Source organism: Coffea arabica, chromosome 7c, assembly GCF_036785885.1.
Source record: "Coffea arabica cultivar ET-39 chromosome 7c, Coffea Arabica ET-39 HiFi, whole genome shotgun sequence".
Taxonomy (NCBI): Eukaryota; Viridiplantae; Streptophyta; class Magnoliopsida; order Gentianales; family Rubiaceae; genus Coffea; species Coffea arabica.
This window is the reverse complement of record NC_092322.1, coordinates 10480356-10506082: the sequence shown is the minus strand read 5'-3', so window position 1 is coordinate 10506082 and position 25727 is coordinate 10480356. Positions and strand designations below refer to the sequence as shown.

Genomic DNA, 25727 nt, shown 5'->3' with positions numbered 1-25727 from the left:
GAGAGGACTGAGCAGGGGCCTGGGGGGCTGGAGCAGGAGGGGGAGCGGCAAGGCCCGAGCTGTCCGGTGCAGCAGGCGGTACGGTGGCAGGTATGCTAGAGCTGCCTGTTCCCCCTATATTCAGTAGTTGGGAGAATCTATTCACTACAAGACGAAGAAAAAAAGTCAGTGCAAATAACATAGTCGAGCTCGCAGAAAAAGAAGAAAGGAGATGAGAACAAGAATTTACGAGTTGCCAGCTCCTCGGAGGTGAGAGGTCGGAGATCGGGGGCAGGGTCGTTCACCTCTGCCTGAATCAGCCCCGCAGACCAGAGTTCGGGCGTTGTTGAATTCCTTCACCTTCAACCTAGCTCCCGAGCTAACCAGGCGGTCTAGCTCGACCGTTGGCAGAGGTGAAGGAGTAGGGTCGGATACCTGGGTCTCCTCCCTCCAGGTCAAGGAGGAAAGCCTGTGTTCTTCACGTAGAAGAACTGAGCCTTCCAGCCCTTAATGGAGGAAGAGGCTTGCGTGAACAGCTCACGGGTCGGGAGCTCTCCCCCGCTCCTACGAGCGAAGTAGAACCAACCGTGAACTGGTCCACTGACCTTCATCTGAAAGAATGACCTAAACAGGTCCAGGGAGTAGGGGATCTCAAGAAGGCGGCACAAGATGAAGAAGCCTAGTATCGATCTGACTGCATTGGGGACGAGCTGGATTATTCGAATTCCCCAAAAGGTCAGGATTTCGTAGAGAAAGTGAGGAATTGAGAGACGGAGGCCGGCTGATAGAGTGCAATTTAGTCGGTCTTCTCACGTTCTTTTCCTATTTATTTGGACTAAATACTGCACTAATCGGTGGATTTTACTAAGATTTTGTGTTCTATGCGAATTGCAGCATTTAGGGGCAAAAGGAGCTGAAAAATTAACTTTTGAAGCCTTCCTGTCAGTTAGACGTGGGCACGCCTAAGTATGATGTCCAAAGCCGGATTTGCGGGATTGTTGGCCACGTGCAAACTTCCAAATATTTGGAGATTCCTTCGCGGGTGACAATTCTGGAACAATGCTGACTTAGCCAATTTGCACGTGAAGAGTCATTTGGCAACAAGACTTCAATTGGATTTCACTTGATTGGGTTCCTTCTTTGACTAAACGTGCTGGCCCACAAAAGTAGGAAGACTACTGGGTCTCTTTTGGAGACAGCCGCACGAGGACTCTATAAATACAATCCCTTCGCTGGCTTCAGGGGGGGCTCGCTCTCTCTCTCTCGGCATCTCCAATTTTTAGTTTAGGCTTTTATCATAGTTTTAGATTCTCTTTTCTTAGCTCTTTCGCATGGTTGTTCTCCATTAATGGAGGACTAACCTCCTACTGCTAGTCAAGGGGACAACTGAAGATTTGGTTCAACAATTACTGTGAGATCTAATTTATTTTAATTGTTTCCTCCATTTATTGGTATTCATATGTTTCCTGCTTTTAACTGTTATAGCTCTTGTGTATGATTGATTAATGCGCAATAATTAATTGTTCACATAGACTATTTTGCTAAATAGGGATAATTGAATCCGTAATTGTTCGTTATCTCTATCCCAGTAGCAACTGGCGTAATTGGATTTATGTCAGGGGAACATATGATCTAATTTAAACAAACCCTCGTAGCGTGTTTGTTAATTAGGATTGGGCCTTTCTAATTACTAATGCAAACCAGAAAATTAAATCCTACGGTCGTACCTAGGGTTGTTTTTGGGTTAGGGAAATAGTTAACGGTCGTACCTTAGCTATCGATAAATTAAGGAAGGGTTGGTTGTTTAGCGCGTGCGAGACAACTATAATCACTCTATTAATAAATGTTGGAATTACCTTTGAATCAATGATCAGTGCATGAACCATTTCTGAAGTATACCCTTGGCTAGAGTTTCTCTTAGTTATTTCTTTTAATTAATTAGTTTCTGCATTTAATTTGTTCAGTTGGCTTTTGATACCAAAACCCCCCCATTAATCTTGATTTGAAAAGAAACAAATATCTCTCCAGTCCCTGAGGAGACGACCCTGCTTATCACTGTCTACTAGTTAGGGAATTCAGTTAAATAATTAATTCAGGTATATCGGATTAAGCAAACTCTTCGGGAACAGGGTGAATCAAGTAACCCATTGCACACCTAGAGTCCCTGCTCCAGTACTCGAATTGATTACTGACTGTTTCAGGTGGTAGTTAGGATTTATTTATTATTATTGCACAGGTTCGGCACCTGTCAATTTTTGGCGCCGTTGCCGGGGACTGGTGCCAGATTAATTTGTTTCCTTTTGAGTTCATCTTGTTTTCATTTTTTTTATTATTTATTTTTCTCTTATTTTTTTTATATAGTTTATGGCTTCTAACACTCCGTATTTTGGTGATATAATGGATTTTGCTTCCGAGGAGGGCGATGAGACTAGTTTTTGGGCTAAGTTGGCATATGCAGAGGCAGTAAACTCTATTAGAAAAAGAATGGCTGCTGCAACATGTAAAATTTGTTTTGCCAAGGATCATTCAACTGGTGTGTGCTCCGAATATCAAGATGATCTGAGTGTCCCATTCGATAATTATGGAGAATTTTCACCATGGTCTCAAACGTGGTATAACCCTAATCCAAATGGGTATGATCAAGGATGGTGGGATAACTCCAGTTATAATTATACAACGGGGCCAATGAATTTTCAGCAGTATGAGTCTCAAGAACCGTCATCCATGTCAGGTATGTCTCTTGAAGAAATAGTTGAATTAATAGCTACTAACACATATCAAATTCAACAGGTGGTATATCAACTTCAACAGGAGGTATATCAACTTCAACAGGAGACACAAAAGATGAGTGAAGAGATGAAAGAAGGAAGGCGTGAATGGGCATCTAAAATGAGCAAATTGATTTCTCCAGTTTATGAAGAATTGCCCTCACTGACTATTATCGACCATGAGGAAGATGAGAATGCAATTATTCTGACAAATGACATGGTACTGCAAGAGTCTCAAGAAGAAGAATCTAAAGATGTAGTTAAAAAGAAAGTTGAAGCGCAAGAATTGAGACCCCAACATCAAATGGTTCAAGTGAATGAATCCAGTGAACAATCTCCAAATGCGGTGACATCTCCTCCATTCTTTAATCAATATTTTCCTGACTCTTATTTTTTAATTCCTGTTAGTGAGATTGATTTTATTATACCAGACGATTTTGAATTTCATGCCAGGAATAAGTTAAGAGTCATGATGGCAATATATCTCAAACCAGTAAATGCTTGTGATGGAGGAGTGAGTGAAGATTTAAGATCATCACTTGTTTGTTTGGCGCCATCTACTAGCCCATGGAAGACCGTAGCTCGTGTGCTCAAGAATTACTCTATTTACGAGGGCTATCAGGATTACATAGAAGATGAAGCACTGAAGCGAGCTACACGATTTTATCCTCCATGAATAAATATGGCAATGTCTAGCCAAAGACATTAAAGAAAGGCGCTACTTGGGAGGCAACCCAAGACTATTTGTTTCAGTTTTCATGCATTTTTGAAGTTTTAGTTAAGTGTTAGTGTCAATTAATAATTTGATGTTTGGTGGCAGGAAATTAGTAGTTAGACGTGCCAACGCCAGGTGGTCACGCCTGAGGGAAAGAAATTTTCGTTCAAATTCTGCGGACTCTATAGCAGTTAGACGTGCCCATGCCAAGTGGTCACGCCTGAGGGAAAGCAATTTTTGTTAGGATCTGCGAACTCCATAGCAGTTAGGCGTGCCCACGCCTTAGCCAAAGGTTACTTGACTCCAAAAAAAAAACAAAAAAAAAAAAAAACATAGCCCTACTTCTTTTTTCTTTTCTTTCTTTCTTTCTTTTTTCTTTTCTTTTTCCTTCTTTTCTTTTTCTTTCTTCTTCTTCCTTCTTTTCTCTTTGTCTGCCGCAGCACCTTCTCCTCTTCATCACCCAAAGCACGCCGCCGCTTGGCCAGGCTCCACGGTCGCCACAACTCTAACTAGCTCCTCCTCCAAGCCCGCGAGCCTCGTCTCTGTCCCTCCACCAGACGCCGCCGCCACCTGCAGCCCACAGTGACGTGCGCCGTCCAGCCCGCAGCTCCACTTCCCCGCCGATCTCCTTCTCCAGCCGGGCGCCACCAGTGTTGACCCATCCACTCCGCCAGCCCACGACGCGCGAGGCACCAGCCCACGACGCGCGAGGCACCAGCTCGCGCGTCTCTCTCTGCATCAGCTCCGCCTCACCTCGCGCCAACGACCGCAGCCGCGCCACCACCAGCTCACGGGCCCGCCTGCCCGCGTCTCTTCCACCGCCACACGCGAGCTCTTCTTTCTCCACCTCTCAGCTGCTAGCTCCTCTTCCACAGCTTGGAGACAGCTGACATTCGCGCGTGCAGCCAGCAGTCAAGCGCCACGCGCAGCCGCAGGCATGTCAACCTCCATTGGCACCACCAGCTCCATTGCCGCACGTCGCCACCTGTCCAATTAAGACAGGTGGAGGTATTGTGATTTCTTCCCCAATTAGTTTCACTTTCTGAAATTTGGGTTCAATTGCTGCTATGTGCGGGAACATTCTCTGATATTCATTGATTTGTTGGGCATTTGATTTAGTTTTTTTTTTTTACTGCGCGTCCACCAGTGGTACTGGTGTGGGTGGTTTCCTGCATATTTGTTACTCCTGTGCTGTTGGTTGTCTCATTGACTACTGGGCACCTGTATTGAGTCGTTTTTGTCAACTTCTGAACTGCTGCTGCTGGAGTTGCCATTTTCTTGGGTCAATTGCTAATTTTAGCAGGTTGAAGTGGGTAATTGACTGTCCAATTAGAGACAGTTGTTACGATATTGGGTCCGATTGTGTCTAATTGCTGAAAGTTGTTGATTTATTAAGACACTAGCACAGTTCCTAGTTTGTTCGAGTTGTTGTTCTGTTGCATTATTCGGAGCTGTGCTCTAGTATTGTGGCTATTTTCCTGCGTTTATTTGTTGAATTGGGATATGAATGAGCCGTTTGCATTTGTTTGTTGAAGTCGGTTGCCTCTAATTGACTTGCTTGGGGTATTTGGAGCAGTTGTTGCACTTTGGACAGCCTCAATTCTGAATTTGACTATATGGGGTCCATATGTATTTATTGATTGTATTTGCTATAAGTGTTGGGGTCTGGTTTGATCTGTGGGAGATTGAATTGTGCATTTTGCTCATTGGGATGGCTTTAAAAATTGTTATTGCTTTGAATTTTCGGTTTCCATTATTTGTTGGCAATTGTAGTCTCTTGTTGCTTAGAGTGATATTAGAGTTCATGGTGAAGCCGCGAATGGCACCAGCTCCAGATGCGAGTTGAGAGACTAGAGACTCGGATGACCCGCATTGACGTCACTATGCAGGTCTTGATCCACAATTTCCACCTGAGCTGCCATTGTTTTGATGACTTCAGGGAAGTGTCGTTGCCCCAATATCTCTGTTTTGCTCTTTCTTTGCTTACATTGAGGGCAATGCAAGATTTAGGTGTGGGGGGAGTAGTATATTGGCATTTTATTGAAAAAGTGCAGGTATAGGCATTTTTGTTGGAATTTTTGTTTGACTTTGTCGAATTTTGTCCGATTTTTGCCTATCTTTGTGCTTATTTGTGATTATTCCTGATAAACGATGGTTAGATGTTTCAAATTTTTCTATTGCTAAGATTTTACACTTTAAGGTGTTGAGTATGACATGGTTGAGTTTAAGGGTATCTCTTTGGTGAATATTTGAGATTTTGTGACTTTTGCACTTTTTGGTTAACTTTTCTAAGTATTGTAAATATTTGTCTAGCATTTTTTTTTGTGCAAATTGGTTCAGCTATTAATCTTAGTTCTCCATGTTTAAGAAATGAAGCGGGTTTGTGTGGTATTTAATTTTATTTTTGGTGCTTATTTCTGAATAGTATTCAGCTATACTCCGCTGGTATCGTTGTCTAGTAACCGGAGGTTTTCACCACAAGTGTCGACTTTCGCGTCAAAAAGCGACGATAACTATGAGTATGTGGTTTTTAAGCGATGATGGCTGAGTAACTGGGCTCCTTCATGTGGCCAATGTTGGAGTTCGCGTCAAAACGCTTGAATGGCTGAAAACTAAGCATTCCCCCGAGAAAAAAAATCAATCAAGTGGAGATATTAAAAAAAAGGTGCTAATAGTGGAAAATATGAATGACTTGCTAGCCCGCTGACCCATGAATTTTATTGTTGAGATTTTGCTTAATAGTCGAACCATTTGCTTACAGATGTTGGTTGAATATTTTATATTCTTAGATTAGTTAGTCATAAATTGAAAGAGTCCTTGATCTTGAAAGCTAATTGGAGAGATATTTCTTGCAAATTGCCACTAATACTTGACATGTATTTTAATTGTATTTTGGCAATAGAAGATTTGAGCAATAGCCATTATTTGAATTTGATTATTTGATTTGTTGTTCTCATACTTGAGGACAAGCATGATCTAGGTGTGGGGGTAATTGATAGAGTGCAATTTAGTCGGTCTTCTCACGTTCTTTTCCTATTTATTTGGACTAAATACTGCACTAATCGGTGGATTTTACTAAGATTTTGTGTTCTATGCGAATTGCAGCATTTAGGGGCAAAAGGAGCTGAAAAATTAACTTTTGAAGCCTTCCTGTCAGTTAGACGTGGGCACGCCTAAGTATGATGTCCAAAGCCGGATTTGCGGGATTGTTGGCCACGTGCAAACTTCCAAATATTTGGAGATTCCTTCGCGGGTGACAATTCTGGAACAATGCTGACTTAGCCAATTTGCACGTGAAGAGTCATTTGGCAACAAGACTTCAATTGGATTTCACTTGATTGGGTTCCTTCTTTGACTAAACGTGCTGGCCCACAAAAGTAGGAAGACTACTGGGTCTCTTTTGGAGACAGCCGCACGAGGACTCTATAAATACAATCCCTTCGCTGGCTTCAGGGGGGGCTCGCTCTCTCTCTCTCGGCATCTCCAATTTTTAGTTTAGGCTTTTATCATAGTTTTAGATTCTCTTTTCTTAGCTCTTTCGCATGGTTGTTCTCCATTAATGGAGGACTAACCTCCTACTGCTAGTCAAGGGGACAACTGAAGATTTGGTTCAACAATTACTGTGAGATCTAATTTATTTTAATTGTTTCCTCCATTTATTGGTATTCATATGTTTCCTGCTTTTAACTGTTATAGCTCTTGTGTATGATTGATTAATGCGCAATAATTAATTGTTCACATAGACTATTTTGCTAAATAGGGATAATTGAATCCGTAATTGTTCGTTATCTCTATCCCAGTAGCAACTGGCGTAATTGGATTTATGTCAGGGGAACATATGATCTAATTTAAACAAACCCTCGTAGCGTGTTTGTTAATTAGGATTGGGCCTTTCTAATTACTAATGCAAACCAGAAAATTAAATCCTACGGTCGTACCTAGGGTTGTTTTTGGGTTAGGGAAATAGTTAACGGTCGTACCTTAGCTATCGATAAATTAAGGAAGGGTTGGTTGTTTAGCGCGTGCGAGACAACTATAACCACTCTATTAATAAATGTTGGAATTACCTTTGAATCAATGATCAGTGCATGAACCATTTCTGAAGTATACCCTTGGCTAGAGTTTCTCTTAGTTATTTCTTTTAATTAATTAGTTTCTGCATTTAATTTGTTCAGTTGGCTTTTGATACCAAAACCCCCCCATTAATCTTGATTTGAAAAGAAACAAATATCTCTCCAGTCCCTGAGGAGACGACCCTGCTTATCACTGTTTACTAGTTAGGGAATTCAGTTAAATAATTAATTCAGGTATATCGGATTAAGCAAACTCTTCGGGAACAGGGTGAATCAAGTAACCCATTGCACACCTAGAGTCCCTGCTCCAGTACTCGAATTGATTACTGACTGTTCAGGTGGTAGTTAGGATTTATTTATTATTATTGCACAGGTTCGGCACCTGTCACCGGCTACGAGCTGATCTCTATATATGGCCACAGACTCAGGAGGAGGTCGACACGCGTACTCCCCTGGCCGGGCAGTCCTAGTCTCGAACTGGAAAGGAATGTCATACTTCCCCACCAACTCGTTTGCGTCCTCTTGGTCCAAGAGGGGGGGATGATCTCGACTTCCCCGAAGTCGATGTCAGGCCCCCTAGAGAGACCTGCCCTGGCGCGACCTAGGACTGCTTCCAGTGGAATTACTGGGGCAGCAGCTCCAGTGTCAGGTTGGGCAGGTTGGTCCAGTTGGTCCATGTTGTGGGTTGGAGAATGTATTGGGAAAGGTAGTACTCAAACCCAGATGAACTAGAGGATGAGGAGCTAGAAGAAGAAGAGATTATATCTATGGGGGCAGGTCGGACTACTCTACGCCTAGGTGTCGAGCTATTGAAGTCTGAGTGTGTGGAAGAGGAAGACATAAAAGAGAAAGAAGACTTACTAGCGGATAAGGGAGAAGAGCTGGTAGGTGCTTAGAAGGAGATGCTACTCTCTGACGAACTCACTAAGCGCGGAGCGAGCTGATGGAGATTTAGAAGGAGAAAAAGTGAGGAATGAAGCTTGAAAGTAACGTTTGATGAGGTCTATTTATAGGCTATCTGGACGGGAAGACGAAGAGTCCCGAATTGAAAATTTAAATTTATTGCTAAAAAACTGTCACCTTGGAAGACGGTTGAGCTGACAACCGCCATTGCAAGAGGACATGACCTTTGAAGCGACAGTTACGACAGTAGACGTGGCAGTTATTCGAATAAGAGGCATAGTTATGGGATCGTGGACCCCACGCCGAACTGACCCGATGCCTCGTAATTTGGTCCTGACTCACGCGACCTCTCGGTGACTCTAGACTCAAAGGGGGATAGAGTAGTGGGGTCAATCCACATGTGACAGGTGTCAGCTCGACTCTGGCACACACGAGGTCAGCAATAGAGGTCTCCCAGCTCAGACACCTCAGCTCGATTTAGAGGGAGGTCAGCTCGGCCACTGCCGCCGCCTCTCCCTAGAGTAGGCCTAGTGGGCCGCTGCCTCCGAACCTTTAGGGATTGTCATACGAAACCCTAGAAGGACTCCGAACCCTAAGGGGACTCCTACTCCTATATGGAAACCACTACCCTGAAGCCTATAAATATGGCACCACACGACAATACAAGGTACGCCATCCACAGTCTCTATTGTTGTCCTACTCTTAAACTCTACTGACTTGATCGTCGGAGCTATTCCGGGGATTCTAGTCCCGTCTTCGTTCTTCTTCGCAGGATATTCAGCTCGGCCTTCCCCCTCTCAGCTCGGCGGCCCCCAACCAGCTCGGTCTGCAGCAGCTCAGCTCGGACTGCGTTCTTGGCTGTCGCATCACACACCAAACACAACATTAATACCTCTCTCTCCCATATTCTCCCTCTTAGTACCATTTTCTCCACCCTATCCCTCTACTCTCCACTATCCTTTTCCTCACCTTTCTTATTAGCCAACTTTCTCACAAGTCACAACTCTCTAATACTTCATATTCCCCAAAATTCTATTTTCTATTTGCTCTATCCTGCTCCTACCTAATTACCCTATATCGTACTCAATTTTGCAATGCACTTGCCTCCTGTGCTACTATTATTTTTATTTATTTATAAATGTAAATGGTAACCTATTTACTTGACTCGCCCATCAACAAATAAACAAGTGACCTAATTAAACCCAGTAATTAATGGGTATTAAATTGACATGTTTGAATCACTTATTTTGACATGTTTATATCATTAATGGGTAAATCTAAATCACTCCAATAATTATATTCTAATTATTTACAAAGACATATTTTTCATTTTTCCTCTTTTTTAATTTCTATTCTTTTATTTTTTAAAATTTTATCCTACTTCCTCCCTTCATTTCATAGAAGTCTAATAAATTTCCTAAGTGTTAATTGATTAATTGCATTAATACATAAGTTATTTTTACATTCTTGAAAAGTGATAAAATTTGAAATTCACTATGATCACAATTTTAGGTTCCTCTGCGAAATTTTTTATATTTGTTCTCTTTCTTTCGATAAAAATTGATTTACTAATTTAATATGTTGTTTTCTTTTGTTTACAATGATATACTACTTTGTTGCTAAACAAAATATGGAAGAAAAAGTAAAAAAAATTTAGTAGTGGGACGTGAATGGGTAATTAGATAATTCAAACCCATCTAAAACTGTTTTCATTGATGATTCGTGCATTTTGAACCATTAACTAAGTAGATATACATATGTTAACTCAATTATAACTCGTCAAAACTCACATGAATCATCCAGTTCTATAGCTCTTCCCCAACCTCTATCCTCTCCAATCCTATAGTCTTATCTTCCCACTCTTTTCACTATTTAGGATTCATTACTTCACTTTTTAAGTGTTTTTGGACATATAAACAGCTAGAATAATCTTTCCATTTCTTTCACTGTCTAGGGATGCATTGCCTTATTTGTTAGAAGTTAGAATTGCAATCATCGAGAAAAAGTAAGCTTTTGGGAGTTTGGTGAAATACTACACTTTTCATCAAAATTTTGCTAAAATACTGCCAAAAACAACCATTTAAGTATGCCTTTATTGATTTAGAATTTATACATAACTTTGATATGCATATTTTGATGCACATATGCTATATGAAAATCATCTAGATGCTTGCATGATATTAATATTGAGTTTATTCTAAGTGCAAATAAAATGTCATCACGATTAGGTACATACTCCAAATTTAATATTAGAGTATAAATTTCAACATTAAAATTTTAAAACTTTGAAAAAAAAAACCTACTAAATAAAGTCTAACATAAAAAATATTAAACTTAGAAAAGCAAAGCTATCAAAATGCCTTAAACTCACTAAATACAAAAAAAAATTAAGATGAGTTTAAGCCCACAAGAAAATTGATTTAGTGATTATGGATAAACCATTAAAAAATAGGACTAATTGAATATATCACTAGAAGAGATTGACAAATGATTATAGTACCTAGAATATAATTGGGTGAATAACTAAAAAATAGGAATAATAGGGTGAATAATTTTAGAATGGGACTAATCAATTATCCCTTAGAATTTAGCATGACAAATGTATTTTCTTTAATTAAGGAATAAAAAGGGTTTAATGTTTAAATAACAAACCGTAAATGGTTTATGAAACACTCAATTGATTCATCTAAGGGATAGTGGGAAAGTTTTAGATTTGAAATTTGATTGGTAATAGGATTAGTTATTGCCCGATATTTTAAAGTTTATATAAATATATATATATTGTTTACCTCACTGTAGTAATGCAGTAAAAATGTAATACAAAAATATATAATTGTTAGTAACACAGTAAAATTAAGATGCTCGCACATAAATAGTGGAGTATGGATCAAGAGTTACTAATAATGCAACTTTTGTGGCCTTTCCTGTGTCACAATTCGAATGCACAATAATCTTGTTTTCTTGAGGTGGATTAATTTTAGGCCTAAAATTAGTAAAGATAAATTAAAAAAATTTAAGATTCTTACAGCTTTGGTAGGTTAATGGAACTTATGGGATGTAAAAGACTTTTACATTACCTCGTTCGTTAAAAAAAACCCCCAAAACATGGTTTTACTTCGAGGACGATTTTATGATAATTTTTACTTTTGGCATAGTATATGTGATAAAAAATTCACAGACAAAACTTCATCTTATAAAAGAACTCAACCTGGTGCAATTGTACCTATCCCAAGACCCTCTTTTTAACAAGGAGGAAAACAAACAGGTGGGGATCTTTGCCAAACGCCAACAACAACAGGTGCTTCTTTTACGAATTAGTACAAAGGATTCCTCAAACAGGAGCATGTCCGATTGCCTTTATTGAGAAAGAAAATTAAGAGAGCACTGAATCAAATCATTAACCAATTAATGTATAGGCGTTTATAGTCATACATCTTTGTCCACTTTTGAAATGGAACAAGCAAGTGTTGAATGGGAAGGGACTATCTCTGAGATTTTTTTTTTTGGAAACTTTTGATACGTAAAACCTGAATTAAATGTGCCATAAATAAACCTTTCCCTCTACGCCTAATATCTCACTTTGCTGGATAAATTAATTACTCACTAATCACATTGTTCTTTATATTCTTTTAAAGATCCACACTGTTCCATTTTCCCTGTTAAAGATCCTATATTAGTCACCCTATAAGCAGACACATTGAGCATGCCTTAACCACAAAAGTCTACCAATAACTCCACAAAAGTGTACCAAGAACTAGGGCCCATTTGGCAAGCGAGTTTTTTGGGTATTTGTGTAAAATTTTACTTTATCGTAGAAATTGTAGAAAAAATTTTTGAAATGTGTAAATTTTTGGATATTTTGAAGTGTATGGTTTAAAAACTTTGATAAGTTTTTTGATGTTACTGTAGCTAAAATTGTTAAAAAACTTGTAGCAGACAAACTTCGGCAAAAACTTACTTGCCATTACACAAATGTTTATCTTTACAAAAAAAAATGCAAGTGATAATATAAGCCTAAAAATTCTTGAACTAAAGCAAAGAAACACAAATCCAATTCCCAGATTACTAGGTAACTCTGATTCCTTACCTGAAAAAGTTTGTCCATGGAGGAGTTTTAGGTGCTTATCTATTCTTAGTGATTCTTTACGGGTTGAATGCCAATATCCCCTTGTACTTTGCCAAGAATACATGGAATACGAACATTGTTTTCCGCTCCGCAACAGTGAAGTAATTTTCTCGAGATGGTTATCGCCTACATGAAGCTAGTAATCGCGGATCAGTCATATGACAGTGAATCCGTTCTCGGGCCTTAATCTTGCATCATTCCCAATAACAAAATTGGGAATAACAAATTGAAAGTATCAACGTACAGCAATTATGCCTTCATCATGTTAACTTCTAGAGTTGCAGATCACTAGAATTATTTGACTGCATGGGATTATTATCGATCCTGACAATAATTTCTGCCCCTTCTCTTGCATATTTCCTCGTACATAAAATGTAGCAAGAATTTGGACGTGAGCAACTTATGTACGAATATTCAGGCTTGTACAGCATATTCTGGGTAAATAGTAGCTGGAGGCATATTCTGAAATCACTCTGTCGGGTACAGTTGTTCCTGGCTACCTATTTCTCTCGTCGGATTAGGAACAGGAGGACACTAGTCAGTGTACAAGAAAGGGACCCTCCAGCCTTATTTTAACTCATTCGTAGGTTTTTCTGCTTTTGTTTGTACACATATTGATTTTTGCTGCCATAGCCCAGTAAATGTCTGGTTTTATTGGATCTTTCGGTTCAGTCTTGAGAGTCTACTCGTGGCTGCTGGATACAGGAAACTAGCAAGAAGGGTCTTTAGGACCAAGATTTTTTAGCTGTGACAATTGCACGAGTCTGTCTAATATGTAAATAACAAACAGACTAATCCATAGTAATCAGCATTTGGCTTTGTTCATCAATTCTCGGACTGCATGGTAGAACAATTTAATTTTGGGTCCCTGTCATAAGGGTGAGGGTGTCAATGAGAAAAAACCATTATTGTGTAATCATATTTTCTCCACAGGAAAAATCACCGAATTTACTACAATCACTGATGTTCAGAATTTACTACGCTACAGAATCAAATAATGTTTACAAAACTGCCATTTGATCCATCTTTCAAATGAAATGAAGAATTGCATTCTAAAATGCACTGCTCTATTTGCTCATAGCACGAGAGCAGTAAGCAAGAAATCTTAACCATCTGATAAAATCTGTTGGCGAACACACTCTCTTTCAAGTCAAAATCAGCATGTATCTTCAACTTCTTCGCAAGGCAAGAACCCCAAAAGAATATACCACTGCTGAGGCCACAATAGAGACACCCAGAAAGATACAGATGGTAGTGGCGCAGACATACAGGTACCTGGAGAAGCAAGATGAGTCATTCAACTGCAACAGCATGCAGGATAATGAAATATAGAGTAGTGGACTATAACTAATTTACACTCTTTTTCCATCTATCAAATCTAGAGCATTCTATGCAATTTTTTAGTTATTGCACCCTGCTTTGATGTCCTCGTTAAGTTTATGATATCTCAGGAACCAAGAGATTATTTATGGAATTCATTTAGACCTTAGCTAGCTAAAACAGTTGGAGAAATTAAGCTCAGAGGACAAGCTCGCTAAAGAAACGACAACTTTCACCCAAAACGGGGGAAAAAGGCATGCGAAGAAGAATTCTATCATTCCATGACTAATCAAGAAGTCCACTTGGAAATATTTTGGATGAACTAGCCTTTTTCCCTTTTTCTGTGTGCATGTGGACCCATTAGATGCTATCAATTTGATTAGTGCAGTGAATGCTTCAAAATTACAATTTGTGCTTATTGAAAGCAATCGACTCCAGCAAGTGGCACAAGACCCTTAGACTTTCTGTGGAAGAACTGTGTGGCGTTCAGATTCTGGAAGAGAATCTGGGATTGAATTGAAGACATTTATTTTGCACAAAGAAAGGGAAGTTAGGGAACTGGAAAATCATGATTCTGATTTTTTTGGGCAACTATCCATCTGGTTAATCCACCTATGATTAGAACGAAATTGAGCATCTTTCCTTCTGTGCAGATGCATGTTGTCAGATGCCATTCATTTTTTTTATAAACAGTAAAGAAATCTGAAGCATAACAAGATCATTTGTTTCTTGGGACACAGCAAAATTCTTTCCAACTGCCAGAGCTCAATCTACAGTTAGGGTGGGGAATGTGGTCTAGGTACACTGCATAGGCATTATTGGCTCAGTATGACTTACTTTGGAGAAAAGACGCTCCAAATGAAGAGATGATTTCTCATTAGTAGCAAGACGACGGTGTATGCAATCAGCAACATGGAATTTATACCCAGCGGAACCAGACAAGGAAAGCTGAGATTCCTCTTTAGCAGATCTCCAATATCTACTTCCTTGGCTTCTAGGTCACCACCTAGATCCTTCACAGATATATATAGCACCATGCTAAGAAGAGCAAATATCGGGGAAGCATATGTGATCATGAACATTAAGATGCCAGAAAGTAAGGTGGACTGGCTTGAGACACCCTGGCAATATTGAAATCAATGTCACTGAAGATGTAGCCAAAAAAAAAGTTAAAAAACCTCAGACACACTAATAGAATAACTTTAGGCATCAGGATGAAATCAAAAAGCTTTTCAGGGGAGAAGTAGTACAGTAAAAGCACCAGCAACATCAATTGTAGCTAGATTGTTGGTGTTACCAAGACCAAAATGGCCAGCCATTCCCAAATAGTATAGTGCAGCCACCTGAATGTTCAAAAAATATTCAATTAATTGCACATCTAGCATCAGTTTCATTTAATATCAACAAGAAACCGTTAAGAAGGGCTTCAGCTAAATGTATAGAAATACACAGTGATCTTATTTCAACAAACTACAGAAAACAAAACAAAATTCCTTAACTGCATTTTTCCAGGTTCTTACTTATCAAGACAATTAACTTTAAACTCATGCTACTCTTCTTCTCCTTTCATGATTGTTGATAGTGGGTGGGTAGAAGTAAGAAAGTTGGGCAGAAACTTTGGCATCATGACTCACCTCAATGAACTGGGCATCACCACCAGAAGAATACCACATGGTAGCTAGGATTTGAATGAATAGTAACAATAAGGGCATTGAATTCACAGGTTGTTGCAGCAACAGCTGCAGAAGACACCAGCTGAATATGAAACTCCAGCCAGTTATAAAGGTAGAATCTTTCATCCCTTCAAGCAAGAGATTCCTTCTAAATTCAGAAGAGATATCACGGCATAAGGTGAAATCATTTACTGGGCTATTAGAATTCTGTAAAAGCATAAACATTGGTACAGAAACAACAGTCCCAAGTGTAGAAATGCCCAAAATTGCATAAAATCTTTGAACCATTTTGGTGGCACCAAAACCAGTTGTCCCTAATGTGCTACCTTGATGTATAATCATAAGGTACACAATCATCAAAGATGGGCATATATTGATCAAAAGTATCACCACAGCAAAAGTTCTCTTTGATCGTAATGAAAAAAGAAGAGTAAAAATATTTGCACTGATAATTAAGACACCAGACGTCAGCTGCAGCGCATTTGTATAACTGCTTCCTGCCTGCTCAAGCCATTTTGCCATATCAGGAAGATGAGCCCAATTGACACCACCTTGATGCCAGCCTCTTAAAATTCTTCCAGAAACAAGAACTACAATAACAGAAAAAATTTGAAGAAGACCTCTTTCCCTTTGTTCCTTAAATACAGTTGAAGAGTTTTGCAGTACCCCAAATCCAAATGTGATGGACTGCAAAGTTTTTCGGAGTAACACCAAAAAACATGAAGATGTCAGAAAATGCCATATATATTGTTCTTCTTCTACCATAGAACTAGATCCCATACTTAGCATAACGATACAAATTATGGCCAGTGTAAAAGTCTTATCCAACTGCCACACGTGCTTGGTTTTCCCCAGGTGAGAATGAAGCTCCCTTTCCTTGATATAGGTTTCACGGATAAGGAAGAAAAGAAGGCCCATTATTATTGAACAAGACACCAGCATGGCTGCAAATCCACAAGCAAGTAGACTGAAAGGTCTCTGTAAGGATGAAAGACAACATGTTAGTCCTAAAAATCATTGAAGAAGTGAAAGAGAGAACTGAACGTTCAGCAATTTACTATTGCTCTCTCTCTCTCTCTCTTCCCCCCCCCCTCTCCCTCTCTTTGCACCCTTTTGGCTGCGCTGATTGGTATACCTACAATCCTAATTACAACCAAAATGTTTGTTGGAGCATAATGGTTATGACTATTCAACTTTCACCTAGAACATCAACTCAAGTCAACGGGTAAACCATCATATGGAACAATAGTATTTATTCCTAGACTTACGTCAGTTGCTCTGTGAGATAGCCATTGGCCTGCCGTTTTCAGAAATTCACGGTAAGCCAAAAAGGTGCTACCATATTCATCTCCCCCAGGTGAACTGAAAACAAGAATTATGTAATTAAGCAGTAGTTCAGCATTTTACAGAGAAGTGAAAATCCACCACCTAAAGGCTTACTCAGATTTCATAGATTTGTGGACAGTTGCCGCATGTAAATATAGACAACAAAACATCTCCTCTACAGTGCTATAGTCTTGTCTGATCTCAGATCCATTACCATCTCTATGGACATTGCATTTGGAAATTTCACACTCTAAACCAGGCAATTGAGCCTGAAGTAATTGGAGCAACTGCCAGGCATTTAACTCCATTAGCCTCAGCTGTTCATCATCTGCAATATTAGAGAACCATGTTACCAAATGAAATACAGCACACCCAGAACAAGAAAAAGATTAGCTTGAACTTGCAAAGCATGTAAATCCATTTGCTTATGCTGTCTATTGAGACGAGGAAATGAAACTTCTCAAATCATCACCACTCTACTTATCCTAGTCAGTCCAGGAAATTCATACAATGTAAAGAAGTACCTAGGCCAGGCAACTGATAGAAGTTCAAGAAAATTGGCATCTTACTCGAATAAGAATAAACCAAAACAATGTAAGGATTTTCACACACACACACACAGCAGTGCCTGCACCAACCCACATGCTTCTTGTAGAATTTGCAGTTTTCCAGATTATAAAACATACGTTAATGTAACTTGTCAAGGCTGTACTCTACAAGCTTTTAGCAAACAGTAACTACTTTCCAACATAAGAGGCGAAAATCCCATTGTCTAATTTCATTTGGTGTATTTGGCATAGATTATTTGAACCATAGCACTCTAAACGGCTATGTTAACCATTTGTACATTTTGTGCTACTTGAGTTAATTAGATGTTTATAGAACAGTTAAATTGTAGGCACTTCTTCAAACAGAAACCAGTTGATCTCTCAATCCAATGTCATTATTAGACTTTAAAAGCAAACATCTGATCCAGTAGCTTTCCAACAGAAATGGAAGAAACATTTAACATGGTTAAACCTGTCAATGACTTGAAAACTTCCACCATAACGATGCCAACATTGTTCTTTGGTATTGGGACTCCATAAAGTAGAGCTAATGTTGGAGCAATATCAACCTGTCTTACAAGAGCACAAAACAAAGATTGAGGGGCCAAAGAAAACAATAATAAGACATACACATGCACATACTTCACTACCCACGGAAATTATACAAAATACAAATATAGCCAAAAGGATGCTCTGACAGAATACAGGCATATTTTCACAAATCTGACAAATTGTTGTCTCTTCAGTTGCTATTCCCATATAGGATTACAGTCAATCCACAATCATCCTTTTCCCAGATGAGGAAGATATACACTTCTAAACTGAATTATAATTATCACATGACAGCTACATGTGTTTGCTGTCTTTGATTGCAAGCAAGACATAGGCCACCATGCAACTCTCTCTTATTATGTCGTTTCACCAATATGGATCATCATTCCATTTTGTGTTATAACATTTGTTTGCAAAATTGAGACAGAAAATGGCGCTTCATTTGGTGCTCACCATTTACATTGCTCAATGATGTACTTTATAACTTGGAAATGCCGGGTAGATGGCAAAAACAGTTTTTTCAATTCAACGAAATTGGAGAAAAAGAAAGAAAATAAGAAAGCACAGCCAAGGAATATACCAATAGGTCCTCTAAACTTTCTTCTCAAAATATAATTATATAAGCAATTTTGTTCAAGAACTGAAATTTACTTTAATATATATATAGGATCACTCATTATAATTTGGGAAATAACAGATTTGCTGTCCAAAAACTCCTTAATGTTCTTTCATTTAGACTACTATCTTAACTCCCATCCTATAGCAGTCATCTAGATTCCAATGGCAAAGATAGCACTAAACTAATATGTAAAACATTAAAATGCATGGTTATGATTACAATGGCAGTCTTCAAAATTCAAAAGTATAACAGTATCAAACTGCAAGCTCAATCAGCCTTGGAGGCAGTTAATGTTGTCAAATGTTGCAGCCAATGCTACCCATGTGAACTGTCTTTCCCAAGATGGTAAACATATTCAAAAGAGCCTAATCTAATGCCCTGAGAGAATAACTAAATCTTGTCTGGGACCCTTGTGATAGATGATGATAGCAAACAGCACCAAAACAAGACATGCAAACATCTAGACATGCAGCTTATTCAGTTCAACAGAAATTTACAACTTCAATTGGCATAATGAAGAAGAACATCAATACTAATTGATTATCCATTATAATGCAAATGGCCTACTTCAGAAAGCTTTCTCAACATATTTTGAGCACGGAATCAGGAAAAACATAAAATGCCTATATCATTTATAAACTATCTTCTCAACATATTTTGAGCATGCAAGCAGAAAAAACATAGAACGCTGTACCAAAATCCATAATGCAATTTTCTGGATGCCAAAGTATCATTTAGAGAGACAGACAGACAGAGAGAGAGAGAGAAAGAGAGACTGCAAGAGAGAGAGAGAGAATATGCCCAATCAAGTCATTCCACATAAAGAAACAACAAACCCATGAAGAACACAACAAACAAAAAAACTGCTTCTCTGATTAAAATTTTAAAAAATGATAAACTGTCCTACTTATGATTCAAAAAAACATCTCAGGGGTTGCCCCTGATTGTTTATTTAAACATGCTTGGAATATGCCCCCAGAATGAAGATACTGATAAAACCAAAACTAAGCCCCTTTATGTAGCAATATTTTGTGAAACATATCCATTCGTTGCTCAACCAAGCAGCTGTAAAAGGAATTTAAAAAACAGACAAATATGAAAAGGGATAAATGACACCCATACGGTGGAAATCTGGATAAACATCAATTGCAAGAAATATTCAGAGCCCAACCTGGTTGGCTATGTTATTGGTTGTTGAAGAATCAGTAAATTCTCCCAGCCCAATAAAGAGTGCCAAAGAGTCAATTTCCTCATAGGATGATCCCCCATGATTGCCATTTTCTGTCATGCCATGATCACTTACAACCATCTGCAATTACAAAAATCAAAAAACAAACTAAATCACAACATTTTCTCAAGTACTTTTCTTAATAAAGCAAGTCTATTACAAGACAACTTAGTAGAATCATAGCTATCATCACTGCTGCTATGAAACATATTTGGTATTCCAACAATAGGCATTTTATTGAACACTCGCTCTCATTACAAACCCGCTATTACTATGCAATTCTGAAAAAATTGGATAAAATTACAATTTCAATACTTTATTTGATATCATACATAGTGTCATTTCTCACAGTCAAATTGCTGTCAACCTAAAGGCAATCTCTTAAAAGTTGAATACAAGGATTATTGAGATCAAATGACTCCATCCCAAAAACAAACTCAAACATGTTAAAAAGTTAATGAAGTAAATCTTAAACAGAGAAGAGTCCACTGGATTGTTATAATTCACAAGCATAACAGCCCATGTATATCCAAATTAAAATAAGATATTAAAAGTAAAAGTCAAACAATGTCTAAGCAACAGGAATTAGACTAGAAACCCACTTCCCAAGAAACTCTGTCAGAGGAATGAACTTGGTAACAACAATAGGACACCAGCACTACCATTAGAATGAAGCAGCACCAACCAGAAGTGTCCTTCCTTGATTGTATTTTTGACTTTTTAGAGTAGTCAAATCAATCATTTTAATCACTTCATCCATCTCCTTGAGTTTTGGTCCCATCAACAAACTGAATCATCAGGTGATTGAAATCAATGGCTAAGGCTTGTTCTTCTTCACCGAAATAACAGCAAAGAAACACAAACCTACCTATTGCGACCTCCAATGTGTCCAACATGATCCAAACCAAGAAAATGAAGAATCTGCATGGTAAGTGCCAAAAAAGGGGATCCAAGCACATAGTTTAGACCTAATTGTAAAGAAAACGGGATCCCAGCACGCAGTTTAGACCTAAATAAGAATCATAAAATTGTAAAGAAAAAGGGGCAGGAAACAAAGGAGTAAAAGCCAAACTGCTTCACCAAGGTAGGCATTCAGCCAGAAAGTAAAGGCTCAACCTTTCCGCAAACATTCACAGACTCTGAATCATCATATAGCATATGGATGCATACAAACTCTAGCTAGTGCCGTAATAAACATCCAAATATGAACTATTAAGCAAATACCAGAACATTCCAGTCTGTCCTGTTGAGCTCAACATTCAGATGGCGAGAGACATTGTGATCCACTTGCACAGTGTCTTTAACCTGTATCAAGAATATCAGAACCAAATAAAATAGTGCTTAGAGAGGAGCATGCTAAAGGAACTATCATACACCCTGCTTCCAAAAAAATGGAGTTTTCCTAGAGGTGGCAATTTGTCCCAAGTCCCAATGGGCTACCCATGCCCAAAGGGACTTTGGGCGGAATGGGTATTATAATTTGATATTGGGTTTAAAATGGGACATATCCCAATTGTACCCATTAATTGATGGGAAATATTGGGAAATACTTGGGTACCCATTGGGCCCAAATATCTTCCCAAAAAATTTCATTTCCGACCTGGTCCACTCCTCTCCCTGAGACGCTTCAGGAGCAATTGCCGGTGAGTAATGCATATGAGGCTCGTCCTGAACAGATGATTGAGGTAGAGATTGAGAAGGAAAAGACTCCAAAAATAAAGCTAGACCTTGGACGGGGAAACAATTTGTGTAGCAGATGAATGCATATGTTCCATATGCGAATGCATGATATAGTTTAATATAAAGGTTCACACCAAAGCTAAAGAATGGCCTAAATGGGTTCCAATAACCAAAAACTTTGGTTTGGTTGATTATTTGAAATAATTTTTTGAAAAAAAATATTGTAGAGTGTAAATCATTCTAGAGTGTAAAATGAATTCATGAAAATATAAATTCACAATAAGACTAAAAGAAATTTAATAAATAAAAAATATTAAAGTTATTTAAAAAATAAAAAATGAATTAAAGGAAAAAAAATATGTAGAAAATAGATTTGGGTATTGGGCGGGATCAATCTAAACCCATCCCAAAGTGATCCCGCCCAAGTTAGTCCCAAAACACATGGGTAAGGTTGGACCCAAACCCATATGATTCGGTTCCATCTCAAACCCAAGCAAATCCCGCCCATTTTGCCACCTCTAAGTTTTCCTATTAAATGGAAATTGAAGAAGATTGTTACTGCAAACCATGCAAAAAAAAAAAGTTTATTGTCATCTAGGCGTGTCAAAATCTTGTTGGCTCCCCTATTAGTTTTCTGATTTCATGCTGCAGACAAAAATTTTATACCTTTGAGTTTTACAAGCACTTATTTTCAGCTTCTCTTTCCCATCTGTTTTTCTGACTTCTGAATTTTATTGTATCAATATCAGATGCAGATCTGCTTCAAAATATTAAGTTGTTTCTTCACTTACTTTTTCTATTCTAATAGGAAATGATTTTATCCAACTAGCTCAGAGGGTAGAAAAGTTCCCATCTATAGACCAAAGAAAATAAAGATGCCTCTTATGAGGAGGCAGAAGCACTCAATGTTTATTTTGCACACATTCCCCTGAAGCGAAGCAACTATTTTGTAAGTTCACGTAACTGAAACTAAGAAACAGAGAATCCAATTCATCTAGCAAGAAATTGCTGCCAGTTTTGTACACTCAATGCCTTTGTAGTTTTTGACTAAAAGCCAAAGCTTAAGCTAGTAATTTTCTTGATTTTTTGTTTTTTCTAGTTTTGTTTGGATTAATGTATGCAGTATAATGTTTACAAGTTTGAACAACACAGGAATCAAGCAACAGATCAGAGACATTATACAGAGGGTACTCTATTCACAAGAAAAAAGCTTACAAATGACAGATGTTAGCCTATAGAATATTTTCTCAGAGTAATTGTTACAAGGATGTTTATGTTTCTCAGTAATATCTGCTATGATTGCATAAATAAACAAGATAGACAAAACTTTCCCTCGGCATGCACATTAACAAAAAGTATTTCCTGCAGAGTTCCTACTTTAGTGGAACAGCTCTTGCAAAATATGTAATTCCATTGCAACTTCACTTGTTATTCCTCTGATACAGGGAAATAGCACAAAACAGAATTTCCATTATGTTCATTAATTAAAATGTATTTAGACAGTGCGTTAAATCTATAAAATCTTCACCTCATTGTTCTGGTGAAGACAAGTTGAACATTCTAGAAAGGTACTATATCAAAGGCATTCAACCAAAAGTGCATGTGTAACAAAGTAACACCCATCATCAAAATACAGATACCAGAAAGGCAGAAAAACTAAAACATATTCAAGTAAAATGCTTTAAATTGTGAAAGCAAAAGAGGCTCACAAAGAAACTGCTAACACCGTCATGCCTTGTGAACATCCCAGGAAACAGCTTAAGCCATGTGTCATCACCCAGCATTACCATTTTCCAGCCAATTCTAGAAAATTGTTCTGAAAAAGAGATGGACGAAAATTGCAGAAGTTGCTAAAAACACTCATATAATTAGTGAGTTCACTTTAGCAAGGATAACCAACTGACCAATAAGATTATCATCTAGAAAGGCTTGTGTGTTGAAATTGAGAGCAACATCCAGATATCCTCCAATTGCACCAGAAACCATGGCCTACTATACACAAAAACAGGACTAAGAACAGTCAGACTACACAAATAGCAGCTTCAAATTTCACCCAAATAACCAGTTTACAAACCTTCAAGCGAGGCATTGTCACGGTAGGAGGAGCAGCCCTAGCATGGTATCCAATTGCCTTTCCCTTAGCCAATAATGATTGTGTATATGGCATAGCTTCCATATAAACCTTAGGAGGAGGCTTGCCATCCTTCCCAAGCACAAACTCAGCTGGCAGACCATCAATGACCTAGAACAAACATCACAACAAACAGGGTTCTCCCTTACGAAACTAATTCAGCAGAAGCAATTTTTACACAAATTGAGCAGCGTACCATTAGTATTAGCCGGTCAAACAAAGGCGGTACACCAGATAGTTGCTGTAAAGGAAGACAAAAATAACCCACTTTGCATGAAGAAATAAACTTTAATAGCTAAAATGAGAAGAAAATATATAGCAAAAATTAAGTGAGTATTTTCTTTTCCATAATCCAGTGTGCTGTAAATGATGAATCTTTTCACCAGGGTCCCAAAAAAGCTTTCAACAATTATTATCCTAACCAACAATGAAGCACATTACCAGTCTTAAGCTACTAAATATTTTCCAATTGCAACAAATTTGAAAATCCAAATTTAAAAGAAAAAAAAAAAGAGAGTAAAGAACAGGGTAAACAGTGGTAGTCACCTGATATAGAGATTTAAGCTGATGAGGAGGTAAAGTTGTACTAGCATTTCTATCATCACTTGAATCGAACCCAGGTGGATAAAAACTCTCCAAACCACTGAAATTTTCGTTAAAAGAAAAGATGTAAAACAAACAAGAATAAAAATGAAAAGGGACAATCCTTGATACAGGATGAAGAACAGAACTAAAATGAATCAAGCGGGAAAACTGGAAGGTTACCTGGCCCCTGAGAGAGTGGTTTTTACTGGGAAGAAGCCTATAACGAAGAGAAATAATCCAGTAATTTGCATTACAACTGCTAATATTGTCAATATTGTTAATCTTTTACATGTTAAGGAAGAAGAAGATGAAGAAGAGCCCATCATTTTACTTGACGAGAGAGAATCTAATCCAGCTTGTTTGAAGATTTTTCGCAAAGAATCGGAGTGGGAATAAAGGGAAGGAATTTATAGGCAAGGTAAAACCCCAGAAGCAAGGAGCACAAGATCAAGGAAGGGGTTTATGGAATTTAATTCAAAACGAGAACAATAAAGAAGAAAAAAAAAATTTAAAAGGCACTGCAATGTATTTAGGAAAAGAATTTTAAAAAGGTAAATATGTATGAATTTCCCTTATCGGATTTTTTAAAGAAAAATAGGAACTTTAAGCTATTATTGGCAAAAAAAAAATGGTGGATATGTCATTGAAACTTGGGCTACTTGCAACTTGGAGTTAAATTAGCAATTGTTGATAATTGAGGTTTAAAAAATACATTGTTTTATTCTTAGAAACTATATAATAGCTCATAGACAGGAAAAATACTACTTCATTGCAAAGTTATTTAACTATTTTTTCTCCTTAGCAAATTACTAAAGCTTCTTGCCAATTAAAAGGCTAGATCAATTTGTAAGTTACTAATTTTCTTCCTTTAAAGTCAATCTTCATTTTTTTTTTAATCTTGTAAACTGTGATATGTCTATAATCAATTTTTTTTTTTTTTAAAAAAAAAATCTTCTACACTTTTAATTTTGTAAATCAAAATTCATTTCTATCTGAATATTGCCATTCTAGTTCATAGCACTCTTTGCAATAAAGAAAATAACAATTAGAGAAAGCCTTTGAATTAATACTTCAACTTAGAATACCTTAAAGTCTGAAAATAGCCTACTTTTTTTTTTATTTTTCTTAAACGGTGAAACTAACCTACTTATTAAATTACAAAACTTATTATTAGGGTTAAGAGACGTACATTTTTTGTGGCCATATGCCTAGTAAAGTACCAAAAGCTGAATAGTCTAGGAAATAAGTGTACCTGTTTTGTTCGGACTGAACATTTTTAATTAGGCATGTAGTTGAAAATTTTAATCACTTAATTGGCACACCCAACCCAAGCTAAGTTTCGGAAATACTTAAACATGTTTGTAATCAAATAGCTGTTGACCATTAGATTTTAGGGTTTTGTGAGTTTGTTTAGGTAATTGCGTGAACTAAAAATCAATTCCATCTATGTGACAAGAAGTACTTAACTTGATTAAATATCTTTAAAAATGTGGAAGATCAT

The 25727-nt window shown here is 37.9% G+C and overlaps 1 protein-coding gene across 5 annotated transcripts; it reads right to left on the bottom strand.

The window, feature by feature from the left end:
- Window positions 1–13456: 13456 nt before the first annotated feature.
- Window positions 13457–24842, bottom strand: LOC113699412 (uncharacterized). Of its 5 annotated transcripts, XM_027219765.2 has the most exons (17): window positions 24407–24838; window positions 24188–24284; window positions 23838–23882; window positions 23585–23752; window positions 23415–23499; window positions 23220–23326; window positions 21055–21135; window positions 20699–20751; window positions 20516–20618; window positions 19774–19911; window positions 17904–18000; window positions 16998–17211; window positions 16826–16919; window positions 15519–16535; window positions 15135–15227; window positions 14722–15005; window positions 13457–13839 (listed from the first exon to the last, which is right to left on the bottom strand). In XM_027219765.2, exons 1-17 carry the CDS (start codon window positions 24550–24552, stop codon window positions 13734–13736), a joined length of 2928 nt encoding a protein of 975 aa, XP_027075566.2. In that variant the 5' UTR covers window positions 24553–24838; the 3' UTR covers window positions 13457–13733. The 5 variants fall into 5 exon arrangements, with proteins under 5 accessions (XP_027075566.2, XP_071913847.1, XP_027075568.2 ...); XM_072057746.1 differs by lacking the exon at window positions 23838–23882 and having other exon boundaries at window positions 24407–24839; XM_072057747.1 differs by lacking the exon at window positions 13457–13839 and having other exon boundaries at window positions 14774–15005; window positions 15146–15227; window positions 24407–24842.
- Window positions 24843–25727: the final 885 nt, after the last annotated feature.

What these genes read in the sequence shown, in the direction of transcription:
- LOC113699412 (XM_027219765.2), bottom strand. Translation starts at nt 24,552, where the DNA reads ATGATGGGCTCTTCTTCATCTTCTTCTTCCTTAACATGTAAAAGATTA. An exon ending in GGACAGACTGGAATGTTCTG is followed by an intron (nt 20,752 to 21,054) that starts GTATTTGCTTAA and finishes CTTACCATGCAG; the next exon opens with ATTCTTCATTTTCTTGGTTT. An exon ending in CCAATAACATAGCCAACCAG is followed by an intron (nt 18,001 to 19,773) that starts GTTGGGCTCTGA and finishes CTTGTAAGACAG; the next exon opens with GTTGATATTGCTCCAACATT.